Consider the following 14,445-nt stretch of genomic DNA (forward strand, 5'->3'; position numbering starts at 1 on the left):
ATCCCATTTTCCAGCAGTTCCTCCATAGCCCTGGATGCTGTGGCATTCCCAGTGCTCATCTTAATGCTTCTTAAATGTTGTGAGGGTTCCGCCTCTATCCCCCTTCCAGGCAGCGAGTTCCAGATTCCCCCCCACCCTCTGGGTGAAAAACCTTTTCCTCAAATCCCCTCAATCTCCTGCCCCTGGTTACTGACCCCTCTGCTAAGGGAAAAGGTTTCTTCCTATCCACCCTATCTACGTCCCTCAGAATGTTTTACACCTGAGGTCCCTCCTCAGCCTTCTCTGCTCGAAGGACAACAACCCCAGCCTGTCCGGACTCTCTCCATAGCTGAAATGCTCCAGCGTCCAACCATTCATTGTGTCTTTTCTTGCCGTGTCAGTCCTCCCAAAATGCATCACTTCACACTTTCAGGGTTAAATTCCATTTAAACACAGAAACATAGAAGATAGGAGCAGGAGGAGGCCGTTCGGCCCTTCGAGCCTCCTCCACCATTTATGATCATGGCTGATCATCCAACTCAATAGCCTAATCCTGCTTTCTCCCCATAACCTTTGATCCCATTCACCCCAAGTGCTATATCCAGCCGCCTCTTGAATACATTCAATGTTTTGGCATAAAATGGTTCGGCACAGACAAGAAGGGCCAAAAGGCCTGTTTCTGAGCTGTAATTTTCTATGGTTCTATGGTTCTATCAACTACTTCCTGTGGGAATGAATTCCACAGGCTCACCGCTCCCTGGGTGAAGAAATGTCTCCTCACCTCCGTCCTAAATGGTCTACCCCGAATCCTCAGACTGTGACCCCTGGTTCTGGATTCCCCCCACCATTGGGAACATCCTCCCTGCATCTACCCTGTCTAATCCTGTTAGAATTTTATAAGTCTCTGTAAGCTTCCCACTCATTCGTCTGAACTCCAGTGAAAACAATCCTAACCCAGTCAATCTCTCCTCATACATCAGTCCCGCCATCCCCGGAATCAGCCTGGTAAACCTTCGCTGCACTCCCTCGAGAGCAAGAGCATCCTTCCTCAGAAAAGGAGAGCAAAACTGCACACAATACTCTAGGTGTGGCCTCACCAAGGCCCTGTATAATCACAACACATCCCTGCTCCTGTACTCGAAACCTCCATTAATATCATCCTGTAATCTAAGGCTTTGCTCCTTGCTATCTACCACACCATCAATTTCTGTGTTATCAGTGAACTTACTGATCGTAGTCCCCACATTCACATCCAGATCATTAATGTACACTACAAACAGCATGGGAGCCAGCACCCATTCCTGTGGAACAGCACTGGACACAGGCTTCCAATCACAGAAACAACCTTCCACCATCACCCTCTGCCTCCTGCCACTAAGATCTTTAATTAATCCTGTCACATTACACCGTTCCCTCCCTGATCTTCTCCATCTCGCTCTCATTCTGTTGTTCAGTGTTACTACATTAAAGGTGCTATACAAATGCAGGTTGTTGCTATCGAAGGTTTTTTTTGAGTGGCTGCCACATTCCTGCTCTGCGTTAATCCCTATTTCTGGGTCCTCACCAACCCTGGAACAGGTACCGAGAAGCCAGTGTTCAGGTGATTGCGGTGATGTCTCGCTTTGCAGTGATTGAGCGAGCCAGTATTGATGAAGTCTATGTGGATCTGACAGCGGCAGCCCGTGAGAGGGTGAGGCAGATGGAGGGACAGCAGGTGGATGCAGAGATGCTGAAAACCACCTTTGTGGATGGTTTCTCCCAGCATGGGGACACACTGCAGTCAGGAGACCCGGCCACTCTGAGAGGTTCGTACCCAGGGCCTGCGTGCAAAGTGAGCCATTCCCACTGGAAACACTGGCTGTTAACTCACTGTCTGCTTACGTTTGTGCTTCCAGAGGAGGAACGCAGGGCTGGAGTCTGGGCATGGCTGGAATACCTTCATCGTAACTGTGATCAGCAAAGCCCAGAACACCAGCTCACTGCTGGTGCTCTGATAGTGGAGGAGATGCGAGCAGCTGTAGAGGCAGAAACTGGATACAGATGTTCAGCTGGGATATCACACAACAAGGTAAACCCCCTGAGACCCGGATAAACTCCCCCTGAGACCCGGATAAACTCCCCCTGAGACCCGGATAAACTCCCCCTGAGACCAGAATAAACCCCCCGAGACCCGGATAAACTCCCCCTGAGACCCGGATAAACTCCCCCTGAGACCCGGATAAACTCCCCCTGAGACCCGGATAAACTCCCCCTGAGACCCGGATAAACTCCCCCTGAGACCCGGATAAACTCCCCCTGAGACCCGGATAAACTCCCCCTGAGACCCGGATAAACTCCCCCTGAGACCCGGATAAACTCCCCCTGAGACCCGGATAAACTCCCCCTGAGACCCGGATAAACTCCCCCTGAGACCCGGATAAACTCCCCCTGAGACCCGGATAAACTCCCCCTGAGACCCGGATAAACTCCCCCTGAGACCCGGATAAACTCCCCCTGAGACCCGGATAAACTCCCCCTGAGACCCGGATAAACTCCCCCTGAGACCCGGATAAACTCCCCCTGAGACCCGGATAAACTCCCCCTGAGACCCGGATAAACTCCCCCTGAGACCCGGATAAACTCCCCCTGAGACCCGGATAAACTCCCCCTGAGACCCGGATAAACTCCCCCTGAGACCCGGATAAACTCCCCCTGAGACCCGGATAAACTCCCCCTGAGACCCGGATAAACTCCCCCTGAGACCCGGATAAACTCCCCCTGAGACCCGGATAAACTCCCCCCGAGACCCGGATAAACTCCCCCCGAGACCCGGATAAACTCCCCCCGAGACCCGGATAAACTCCCCCCGAGACCCGGATAAACTCCCCCTGAGACCCGGATAAACTCCCCCCGAGACCCGGATAAACTCCCCCTGAGACCCGGATAAACTCCCCCCGAGACCCGGATAAACTCCCCCCGAGACCCGGATAAACTCCCCCCGAGACCCGGATAAACTCCCCCCGAGACCCGGATAAACTCCCCCCGAGACCCGGATAAACTCCCCCCGAGACCCGGATAAACTCCCCCTGAGACCCGGATAAACTCCCCCCGAGACCCGGATAAACTCCCCCTGAGACCCGGATAAACTCCCCCTGAGACCCGGATAAACTCCCCCTGAGACCCGGATAAGCTCCCCCTGAGACCCGGATAAGCTCCCCCTGAGACCCGGATAAGCTCCCCCTGAGACCCGGATAAACTCCCCCTGAGACCCGGATAAACTCCCCCTGAGACCCGGATAAACTCCCCCCGAGACCCGGATAAACTCCCCCCGAGACCCGGATAAACTCCCCCTGAGACCCGGATAAACTCCCCCTGAGACCCGGATAAACTCCCCCTGAGACCCGGATAAACTCCCCCTGAGACCCGGATAAACTCCCCCTGAGACCCGGATAAACTCCCCCCGAGACCCGGATAAACTCCCCCCGAGACCCAAAGAACAAAGAACAGTACAGCACAGGAAACAGGCCCTTCGGCCCTCCAAGCCTGTGCCGCTCCTTGGTCCAACTAGACCAATCGTTTGTATCCCTCCATTCCCAGGCTGCTCATGTGACTATCCAGGTAAGTCTTAAACGATGTCAGCGTGCCTGCCTCCACCACCCTACTTGGCAGCGCATTCCAGGCCCCCACCACCCTCTGTGTAAAAAACGTCCCTCTGATGTCTGAGTTATACTTCGCCCCTCTCACCTTGAGCCCGTGACCCCTCGTGATCGTCACCTCCGACCTGGGAAAAAGCTTCCCACTGTTCACCCTATCTATACCCTTCATAATCTTGTACACCTCTATTAGATCTCCCCTCATTCTCCGTCTCTCCAAGGAGAACAACCCCAGTCTACCCAATCTCTCCTCATAGCTAAGACCCTCCATACCAGACAACATCCTGGTAAACCTTCTCTGCACTCTCTCCAATGCCTCCACGTCCTTCTGGTAGTGCGGCGACCAGAACTGGACGCAGTACTCCAAATGTGGCCTAACCAGCGTTCTATACAGCTGCATCATCAGACTCCAGCTTTTATACTCTATACCCCGTCCTATAAAGGCAAGCATACCATATGCCTTCTTCACCACCTTCTCCACCTGTGTTGCCACCTTCAAGGATTTGTGGACTTGCACACCCAGGTCCCTCTGTGTTTCTATACTCCTGATGACTCTGCCATTTATTGTATAACTCCTCCCTACATTATTTCTTCCAAAATGCATCACTTCGCATTTATCCGGATTAAACTCCATCTGCCACCTCTCCGCCCAATTTTCCAGCCTATCTATATCCTGCTGTATTGCCCGACAATGCTCTTCGCTATCCGCAATTCCAGCCATCTTCGTGTCATCCGCAAACTTGCTGATTACACCAGTTACACCTTCTCCCAAATCATTTATGTATATCACAAATAGCAAACCCGGATAAACTCTCCCTGAGACCCGGATAAACTCCCCCCGAGACCCGGATAAACTCCCCCCGAGACCAGTGACCAGTCCCAAACCAGTGTCCTCTGTTTGAACAGAGGGAAATATGATAGGATGAGGGATGAATTGGCTAAGGTAGACTGGGAGAGCAGGCTGGCAGGTAGGATAGCTGAGGAACAGTGGAGGATTTTTAAGGAGATCCTTTTCAGTTCTCAGCAAAAATATATTCCAGCAAAAAACAAGGATTGTAAGAAAAGGGAGAACCAGCCGTGGATAACGAAGGAAATAAAGGAGAGTATTAAAATAAAAACAGCTGCGTACAGAGTGGCCAAAAATAGTGGAGAAACAAGTGATTGGGAAAAATTTAAGAAACAACAAAGAGAGACTAAGAAAGCGATAAAGAAAGGAAGGATAGACTATGAAGCTAGGCTAGCAATTAATATAAAAAATGATAGTAAAAGTTTTTATAAATATATAAAAAGGAATAGAGCGGCTAGAGTGAATGTTGGACCCTTGGAGGACGAGAGGGGGGAGTTAATAGTGGGAAATGAGGATATGGCTGAGTCTTTAAATAAGTTTTTTGTGTCGGCCTTCACGGTGGAGGACACAAATAGTTTGCCAAATATTAACGATAGAGGGTTGGCAGCAGGAGAAATACTTAATACAATTAATGTTACCAGAGAGGCAGTGCTGGGTAGACTAATGGGACTGAAGGTGGATAAGTCCCCGGGTCCGGATGGAATGCATCCCAGGGTATTGAAAGAAATGTCAGAGGTAATAGTGGATGCGTTAGTGATTATTTATCAAAACTCGTTGCATTCTGGGGTAGTGCCGGTTGATTGGAAAACGGCTAATGTTACGCCGCTGTTTAAAAAAGGAAGGAGACAAAAGGCGGGTAACTATAGGCCGGTCAGCTTAACGTCTGTAGTAGGGAAAATGCTGGAATCCATTATTAAAGAGGTGATAGCAGGGCATCTGGATAGAAATGGTTCGATCAATCAGACGCAGCATGGATTCATGAGGGGAAAGTCGTGCTTGACGAACATGTTGGATTTTTATGAAGATGTGACTAGGGCGGTTGATGGAGGAGAACCGGTGGATGCGGTGTTTTTGGATTTCCAAAAGGCGTTTGATAAGGTGCCCCATAAAAGGCTACTGAAGAAGATTAGGGCACACGGAGTTGGGGGTAGTGTGTTAAAGTGGATTGGGGACTGGCTATCCGACAGGAAGCAAAGAGTCGGAATAAATGGGTGTTTTTCCGGTTGGAGGAAGGTAACTAGTGGCGTGCCGCAGGGATCGGTACTCGGGCCGCAACTATTTACCATTTATATAGATGATCTGGAGGAGGGGACGGAGTGTAGGGTAACGAAGTTTGCAGACGACACAAAGATAAGTGGAAAAGTGAATCGTGTGGAGGACGGAGAAGATCTGCAGAGAGATTTGGACAGGCTGAGTGAGTGGGCGAGGATATGGCAAATGGAGTATAACGTTGAGAAATGCGAGGTTATACACTTTGGAGGAAATAATAACAAATGGGATTACTATCTCAATGGAAACAAATTAAAACATGCTACCGTGCAAAGGGACCTGGGGGTCCTTGTGCATGAGACGCAAAAGCCCAGTCTGCAGGTACAACAGGTGATCAAGAAGGCAAATGGGATGTTGGCCTATATTGCGAAGGGGATAGAATATAAAAGCAGGGATGTCTTGATGCACCTGTACAGGGCATTGGTGAGGCCGCAGCTGGAATACTGTGTGCAGTATTGGTCCCCTTATATGAGGAAGGATATATTGGCATTGGAGGGAGTGCAGAGAAGGTTCACCAGGTTGATACCGGAGATGAGGGGTTTGGATTATGAGGAGAGGCTGAGGAGATTGGGTTTGTACTCGTTGGAGTTTAGAAGGATGAGGGGGGATCTTATGGAGACTTATAAGATAATGCGGGGGCTGGATAGGGTGGAGGCGGAGAGATTCTTTCCACTTAGTAAGGAAGTTAAAACTAGAGGACACAGCCTCAAAATAAAGGGGGGTCGGTTTAAGACAGAGTTGAGGAGGAACTTCTTCTCCCAGAGGGTGGTGAATCTCTGGAATTCTCTGCCCACTGAGGTGGTGGAGGCTACCTCGCTGAATATGTTTAAAGCGCGGATGGATGGATTCCTGATCGGTAAGGGAATTAAGGGTTATGGGGATCAGGCGGGTAAGTGGTACTGATCCACGTCAGATCAGCCATGATCTTATTGAATGGCGGGGCAGGCTCGAGGGGCTAGATGGCCTACTCCTGCTCCTATTTCTTATGAGACCCGGATAAACTCCCCCCGAGACCCGGATAAACCCCCCCTTAAACCCAGATTAACCCCCCCGCACCCCCCCCCCCCTTAGATATGTTATTCTTCACCTGCCATGTATTTAACCACTCAATCAGTCAAAGTCACCTAGAATCCTCTTAACATCCTCATCATGCACATTCCCACCAAGTTTCATGTTCTCAGCAAACTTGGAAATATTACATTTGCTTCCCTCATCCGAATGATTGGGATTTATTGGGAATAGCTGGACTCCGAGCACAGATCCCTGCGGTGCCCCACTGTCGCTGCCTGCCACTTCGGAAAAGACCCATTTATTCCTACTCTCTGTTCCCAGTCTGCCACCAGTTCTCAATTCCCGCCAATATATTACCCCCCCTCGATCCCAACAACCCACCCCACCTCACTTGGTTAGATTCCAGTCTGTAATTCATTTTTGGGCATCTGTTATTCTATATATTTTTGGATCATTGGGATCTCTTCTAGGAAAGGGGTGACCTGTTCGAGAGAGATGGGTTACACCTGAACTGGAGGGGGACTAATATCCTGGCGGGGAGATTTGCTCGAGCCACTCGGGAGGGTTTAAACTAGTTTGGCAGGGGGGTGGGACCCAAAACAGTCGGGAGACAGAAGAGAAGTTTGAGGACAGCACAGGAGTTAAAGAGAGCACATTAAGTAGTAAAGGCAGTGTCAGTAATCCTAGTAACAGACAGATCAGGCAAAAGCAAGACAGAGAGCAAGGGAAGTCCAGATTAAACTGCATTTATTTCAATGCAAGAGGCCTGACGGGCAAAGCAGATGAACTCAGGGCATGGATGGGTACATGGGACTGGGATATTATAGCAATTACTGAAACATGGCTAAGGGAGGGACAGGACTGGCAGCTCAATGTTCCAGGGTACAGCTGCTATAGGAAAGATAGAACAGGAGGTAAGAGAGGAGGGGGAGTTGCACTTTTGATCAGGGAAAACATCACGGCCGTACTGAGAGGGATATATCTGAGGGTTCGGCCACTGAGTTTATATGGGTAGAACTGAGAAATCAGAAGGGGGAAATCACTTTGATAGGGTTGTACTATAGGTCCCCAAATAGTCAGCGGGAAATTAAGGAGCAAATATGTAAAGAGATTACAGATAGCTCCAAGAAAAATAGGGTGGTAATAGTGGGGGATTTTAACTTTCCCAACATTGACTGGGACAGCCATAGTATTAGGGGCTTGGAAGGAGAGAAATTTGTTGAGTGTATTCAGGAGGAATTTCTCATTCAGTATGTGGATGGCCCGACTAGAGAGGGGGCAAAACTTGACCTCCTCTTGGGAAATAAGAAAGGGCAGGTGACAGAAGTGTTAGTGAGGGATCACTTTGGGACCAGTGACCATAATTCTATAAGTTTTAAGTTGGTTATGGAGAACGATAGGTCTGTCCCAAAAGTTAAAATTCTAAATTGGGGCAAGGCCAATTTTGATGGTATCAGGCAGGAACTTTCAACAGTTAATTGAAGGAGTCTGTGGGAAGCACATTCCTCTTAGAGTGAAGGGCAAGACTGGTAGAAGTAGGGAACCCTGGATGACTCGGAATATTGAGGCCCTGGTCAAGAAGGAGTAGGCACATGACATGCATAGGCAGCTGGGATCAAGTGGATCCCTTGAAGAGTATAGGGGGTGTAGGAGTAGAGTTAAGAGAGAAATCAGGAGGGCAAACAGGGGACACAAAATTGTTTTGGCAGATAAGGCAAAGGAGAGTCGAAAGAGCTTCTAGAAATACATAAAGGGCAAAAGAGTAACTAGGGAGAGAGTAGGGCCTCTTAAGGATCAACAAAATGTGCGGATCCACAAGTGATGGGTGAGATCCTAAATGAATATTTCTCATCAGTATTTACTGTTAAGAAAAGCATGGATGTTGGGGAACTTGGGGAAGTAAATAGTGATGTCTTGCGCAGTGTACATATTACAGAGAAGGAGGTGCTGGAAGTCTTAAAGCACTTCAAGTAGATAAATCCCCGGGACCTGATGAAGTATATCCCAGGACGTTGTGGGAGGCTAGGGAGGAAATTGCATGTCCCCGAGCAGAGATACTTGAATCATCGATAGTCACGGGTGAGGTGCCTGAGGATTGGAAGGTGGCAAATGTTGTGCCTTTGTTTAAAAAGGGCTGCAGGGAAAAGCTGGGAACTACAGGCCGGTGAGCATCACATCTGTAGTGGGTAAGTTGTTGGAAGGTATTTTGAGAGACAGGATCTACAGGCATTTCGAGACGCAAGGACTGATTAGGGACAGTCAGCATGGCTTTGTGAGTGGAAAATCATGTCCCACAAATTTGATTGAGTTTTTTGAAGGGGTAACCAAGAAGGTAGATGAGGGCAGTGCAGTTGATGTTGTCTACATGGACTTTAGCAAGGCCTTTGACAAGGTTCCGCATGGTAGGTTGTTGCATAAGGTGAAATCTCACAGGATCCAGGGTGAGGTATCTAAATGGATACAAAATTGGCTTGATGACAGAAGCCAGAGGGTGGTTGTAGAGGGTTGTTTTTCAAACTGGAAGCCTGTGACCAGCGGTGTGCCTCAGGGATCAGTGCTGGGTCCACTGTTATTTGTCATTTATATTAATGATTTGGATGAGAATATAGGGGGCATGGTTAGCAGGTTTGCAGATGACACCAACATTGATGGCATAGTGGACAGTGAAGAAAGTTATCTCGGATCACAACGGGATCTTGATCAATTGGGCCAGTGGGCTGACGAATGACAGATGGAGTTTAATTTAGATAAATGCGAGGTGATGCATTTTGGTAGATTGAACCAGGGCAGGACTTACTCAGTTAATGGTAGGGCACTGGGGAGAGTTACAGAGCAAAGAGATCTCGGGGTTACAGGTTCATAGCTCCTTGAAAGTGGAGTCACAGGTGGGCAGAGTGGTGAAGAAGGCATTCGGCATGCTTGGTTTCTTCGGTCAGAACATTGAATACAGGAGTTGGGACGTCTTGTTGAAGTTGTACAAGATATTGGTATGGCCACACTTGGAATACTGTGTGCAATTCTGGTCACCCTATTATAGAAAGGATATTATTAAACTAGAAAGAGTACAGAAAAGATTTACTAGGATGCTACCGGGACTTGATGGTTTGAATAAGGAGAGGCTGGATAGACTGGGACTTTTTGCCCTGGAGCGTAGGAGGCTGAGGGGTGATCTTATAGAGGTCTATAAAATAATGAGGGGCACAGATCAGCTAGATAGTCAATATCTTTTCCCAAAGGTAGGAGAGTCTAAAACTAGAGGGCATAGGTTTAAGGTGAGAGGGGAGAGATACAAAAGGGTCCAGAGGGACAATTGTTTCACACAGAGATGTGTCTGGAACAAGTTGCCAGAGGCAGGAGTAGAGGGGGGTACAGTTTTGTCTTAAAAAGCATTTAGACATTTACATTAGATTCCAGCCTGTAACTCACTCCCGGGTATCTGTTGTTCTATATATAACCACCCCGAACCCCTCGATTAGATTCCAGTCTGTAATTCACTCCCGGGTATCTGTTATTCTATATATAAACCACCCCGAACCCCTCGATTAGATTCCAGTCTGTAACTCACTCCCGGGTACCTGTTATTCTATATATAAACCACCCTGAACCCCTCGATTAGATTCCAGTCTGTAACTCACTCCCGGGTATCTGTTATTCTATATATAAACCATCCCGAACCCCTCGATTAGATTCCAGTCTGTAACTCACTCCCGGGTATCTGTTATTCTATATATAAACCATCCTGAACCCCTCGATTAGATTCCAGTCTGTAACTCACTCCCGGGTATCTGTTATTCTATATATAAACCATCCCGAACCCCTCGATTAGATTCCAGTCTGTAACTCACTCCCGGGTATCTGTTATCCTATATATAAACCATCCTGAACCCCTCGATTAGATTCCAGTCTGTAACTCACTCCCGGGTATCTGTTATTCTATATATAAACCATCCCGAACCCCTCGATTAGATTCCAGTCTGTAACTCACTCCCGGGTATCTGTTATTCTATATATAAACCACCCAAACCCCTCAATTAGATTCCAGTCTGTAACTCACTCCCGGGTATCTGTTGTTCTATATATAAACCACACTGAACCCCTGGATTAGATTCCAGTCTGTAACTCACTCCCGGTTCTCTGTTATTCTATATATAAACCACCCAAACCCCTCGATTAGATTCCAGTCTGTAACTCACTCCCGGGTATTGCCTGTGTTGGTGACGGTTTGTGTGGCTGTTACTGGGTCTCAGACTGTTTGCTCTGTGTCTAGGTTCTGGCAAAGCTGAGTTGTGGTTTGAATAAACCAAACCGTCAGACATTGCTGCCGCTGTGCTCTGTACCAAGACTCTTCGACACACTGCCCATTGGCAAAATGTAAGCAGCTGGCATTCTGCCACAGCTCTGCCCTGTGGGGGGAAGGGGAGGGGGAGCGGGGGGAGCAGGGGAGGGGACGAGGGGGAGAGGATGTGGGGAGCAGGGGAGGGGACGAGGGGGAGAGGATGTGGGGAGCAGGGGAGGGGACGAGGGGGAGGGGATGCGGGGAGCAGGGGAGGAGGAGAGCATGGAGCGGGGGAAGCGGAGCTGCAGGAGCTGAGAGAACAAGGAAGGGCAGAGCGGGGAGGGGAAGGGGAGTGGACACAGGGGAGGGGAGCGGGGCTGAAGACGCGGTGGAGGGGGCGCGGGTAGCGGGGGAAGGGGGAGCAAGGGAGGGGACGGAACGCGGGGAAGGGGAGAGCGGGGGAGATGACGTGGAGGAGGAGGGTTGGCGGGGGTGGACACTGACAGGAGAATGCTGAGCTGACCCAGTCCACGCCAAATCCAGGCAACACTTCCAAGCTGGGGGGTGCCGTGCAGGGAGGCGGGGGGGGTGGGTTCTGAGGCCAATTGTCACCACCTGAGTCCTGAGTGGCAGGAATCTGGACAATATGGAGGACTATAGTGTGTCCTGTAGATTGTGTGAAAAGAGTCAGGCTGTGCTGTGATGCCCCTGTTGTTGAATGGCATACTGACCATGACTGTCTCACCTCATGACCCTGAGTCCAAGGGAACAGCACAGTATGCTGGCACAGTGGTTAGCATTGCTTTCTCACAGTGCCAGGGACCCAGGGTGGCACAGTGGTTAGTGCTGCTGCCTCACAGCGCCAGGGACCCGGGGCAGCACGGTGACACAGTGGTTAGTGCTGCTGCCTCACAGCGCCAGGGACCCGGGGCAGCACGGTGACACAGTGGTTAGCACTGCTCCCTCACAGCGCCAGGGACCCGGAGCAGCACGGTGACACAGTGGTTAGCACTGCTCCCTCACAGAGCCAGGGACCCGGGGCAGCACGGTGGCACAGTGGTTAGCACTGCTGCCTCACAGTGCCAGGGACCCGGGGCAGCACGGTGGCACAGTGGTTAGCACTGCTGCCTCACAGTGCCAGGGACCCGGGGCAGCACGGTGGCACAGTGGTTAGCACTGCTGTCTCACAGTGCCAGGGACCCGGGGCAGCACGGTGGCACAGTGGTTAGCACTGCTGCCTCACAGCGCCAGGGACCCGGGGCAGCACGGTGACACAGTGGTTAGCACTGCTGCCTCACAGAGCCAGGGACCCGGGGCAGCACGGTGACACAGTGGTTAGCATTGCTGCCTCACAGTGCCAGGGACCCGGGGCAGCACGGTGACACAGTGGTTAGCATTGCTCCCTCACAGTGCCAGGGACCCGGGGCAGCACGGTGACACAGTGGTTAGCATTGCTGCCTCACAGTGCCAGGGACCCGGGGCAGCACGGTGACACAGTGGTTAGCACTGCTTTCTCACAGTGCCAGGGACCCGGGGCGGCACGGTGGCACAGTGGTTAGTGCTGCTGCTTCACAGTGCCAGGGACCCGGGTTCAATTCCTGGCTTGGGTCACTGTCTGTGTGGAGTTTGCACATTCTCCCCGTGTCTGTGTGGGTTTCCTCCGGGTGCTCCGGTTTCCTCCCACAGTCCGAAGATGTGCAGGTTAGGTGCATTGACCATGCTAAATTCCCCCTCAGAGTGTAGGTTAGGTGGATTTGCGAGAGTGATGTACTGGGTTGTGGAGATAGGGGATGGAGCGGGGGTGTGGGCCTCTGAGGGTTGGTGCAGACTCGATTGTCCGAATGGCCTCCTGTACTGTAGGGATTCTGTGAGAAGCGGGTGGGGCTTGGTTGTGGAAATCCAAACCTCTGATTCCACTCCCCTTGCATGCCGCGCCCCGCAGAGCGATTCCACCAAGTAACCTCATGCCTCCTAACCCCTCCATCTCGCCTGTTCTTCCAGTCGCAATCTGGGTGGGAAGCTGGGAGAGTCTGTCGCTCAGCACCTCAACATCGAGTACATGGGGCAACTCCGGGCGTTCCCACTGTCCCAGCTGCAGGCAGCATTTGGCGAGAAAACCGGGTAAGACAACACAACTCAAACCCTGTGTACTGGGCTAACCCAGAGCAGGATGGGCCAAATGGCCTCCAGAATCTATCAAATCCCAGTATCTGGGTTCTGAATGTAACCCGTCCGCCTCGCCTCGCCGTCCCCCGCCCTGCCTCCCGGTCCCCCTCCCCGTCCCCCGCCTCCCCGTCGGCCCCGCGACCCGCCTCCCCAACCCCTGAGCCACCCCGCCCCGTCCCCCGCCCGGCCGTCCCGCCTCCCCGTCCGCCCCGTCCCCCGCCTCCCCTCCCCGCCCCGCGCCCCGACCCCCTGAACCGACCCAACCGACCGTCCCCGTCCCGTCCTGACCCCCCCCCCCGCCGTACTGCCCGCGCCCGCTCCTCTCCCCCCCGCCCCTCCGTACTGCGCTTTCCCCACCCCTGTCTTTCCCACCCCCCCTCCCCCATCTTCCCGCCCCCCCCCTTCACGCCGTCCGCCCGCCCCCCCCCACCCTCCTGTCCCGCCCTCCCGTCCCGCCCCTCTCCTTGTCATGCCCCCTCCCTCGCTCTCTGATTGTGTTTGTGGTTTAGGGGCTGGCTGTTTGATTTATGCCGTGGAGTGGATTTTGAACCTGTTCGTGACCGTCATCTCCCCAAATCCATCGGCTGCAGCAAGAACTTCCTCGGGACTGAGGCCCTGAGCAGCTGTGAGCAGGTTAGTGACTGACACGCCCGGGGTGGAGGGGCTCTGTGACTGACACGCCCGGGGTGGAGGGGCTCTGTGACTGACACGCCCGGGGTGGAGGGGCTCTGTGACTGACACGCCCGGGGTGGAGGGGCTCTGTGACTGACACGCCCGGGGTGGAGGGGCTCTGTGACTGACACGCCCGGGGTGGAGGGGCTCTGTGACTGACACGCCCGGGATGGAGCGGCTCTGTGTTTCGGGGAAGGAAAAGAACCAAGAACAGGCCCCTCGAGCCTGCTCCGCCATTTAATATCATCATCCATCTATTACAACCCTCAAATCTACATCCCTCCTCTCCCGATCACCCCCTTGTTTACCAAGAATCTATCCACCTCTCCCTTGGAAATATTCAAAACTCTGCTTCCGCCGCCTTTTCAGGAAGAAAATTCCAGAGACTCAATGAAACATGGCAGGAAGAGGCCCCTCGATCCTGCTCCACCATTCATTTTGATCATGGCTGATCATCGAATTCAATATCCTGATTCCCCCTTCCCTCCATATCCCTCGATCCCTTTCGCCCCAAGAGCGAAATCTAATTTCTTCCTGAAATCAGACAATGTTTTGGCCTCAACTACTTTCTGTGGGAGTGAATTCCACACATT

General features: G+C 51.7%; 1 protein-coding gene across 1 annotated transcript in view; it reads left to right on the forward strand.

Annotated features, from left to right (window-relative positions):
- Nucleotides 1-1,557: 1,557 nt before the first annotated feature.
- Nucleotides 1,558-14,445, forward strand: part of polh (polymerase (DNA directed), eta) — a 30,940-nt gene continuing 18,052 nt past the window's right edge. The window contains exons 1-5 of the mRNA XM_078207796.1: nucleotides 1,558-1,784; nucleotides 1,875-2,047; nucleotides 11,006-11,109; nucleotides 13,016-13,135; nucleotides 13,690-13,813. Coding sequence (XP_078063922.1) covers nucleotides 1,592-1,784; nucleotides 1,875-2,047; nucleotides 11,006-11,109; nucleotides 13,016-13,135; nucleotides 13,690-13,813 — 714 coding nt within the window. The 5' untranslated portion in view covers nucleotides 1,558-1,591. The remainder of the gene's footprint in view (nucleotides 1,785-1,874; nucleotides 2,048-11,005; nucleotides 11,110-13,015; nucleotides 13,136-13,689; nucleotides 13,814-14,445) is intronic.

The sequence above is a fragment of the Mustelus asterias genome, unplaced genomic scaffold (genome assembly GCF_964213995.1).
Source record: "Mustelus asterias unplaced genomic scaffold, sMusAst1.hap1.1 HAP1_SCAFFOLD_2724, whole genome shotgun sequence".
NCBI classification, from domain to species: domain Eukaryota; kingdom Metazoa; phylum Chordata; class Chondrichthyes; order Carcharhiniformes; family Triakidae; genus Mustelus; species Mustelus asterias.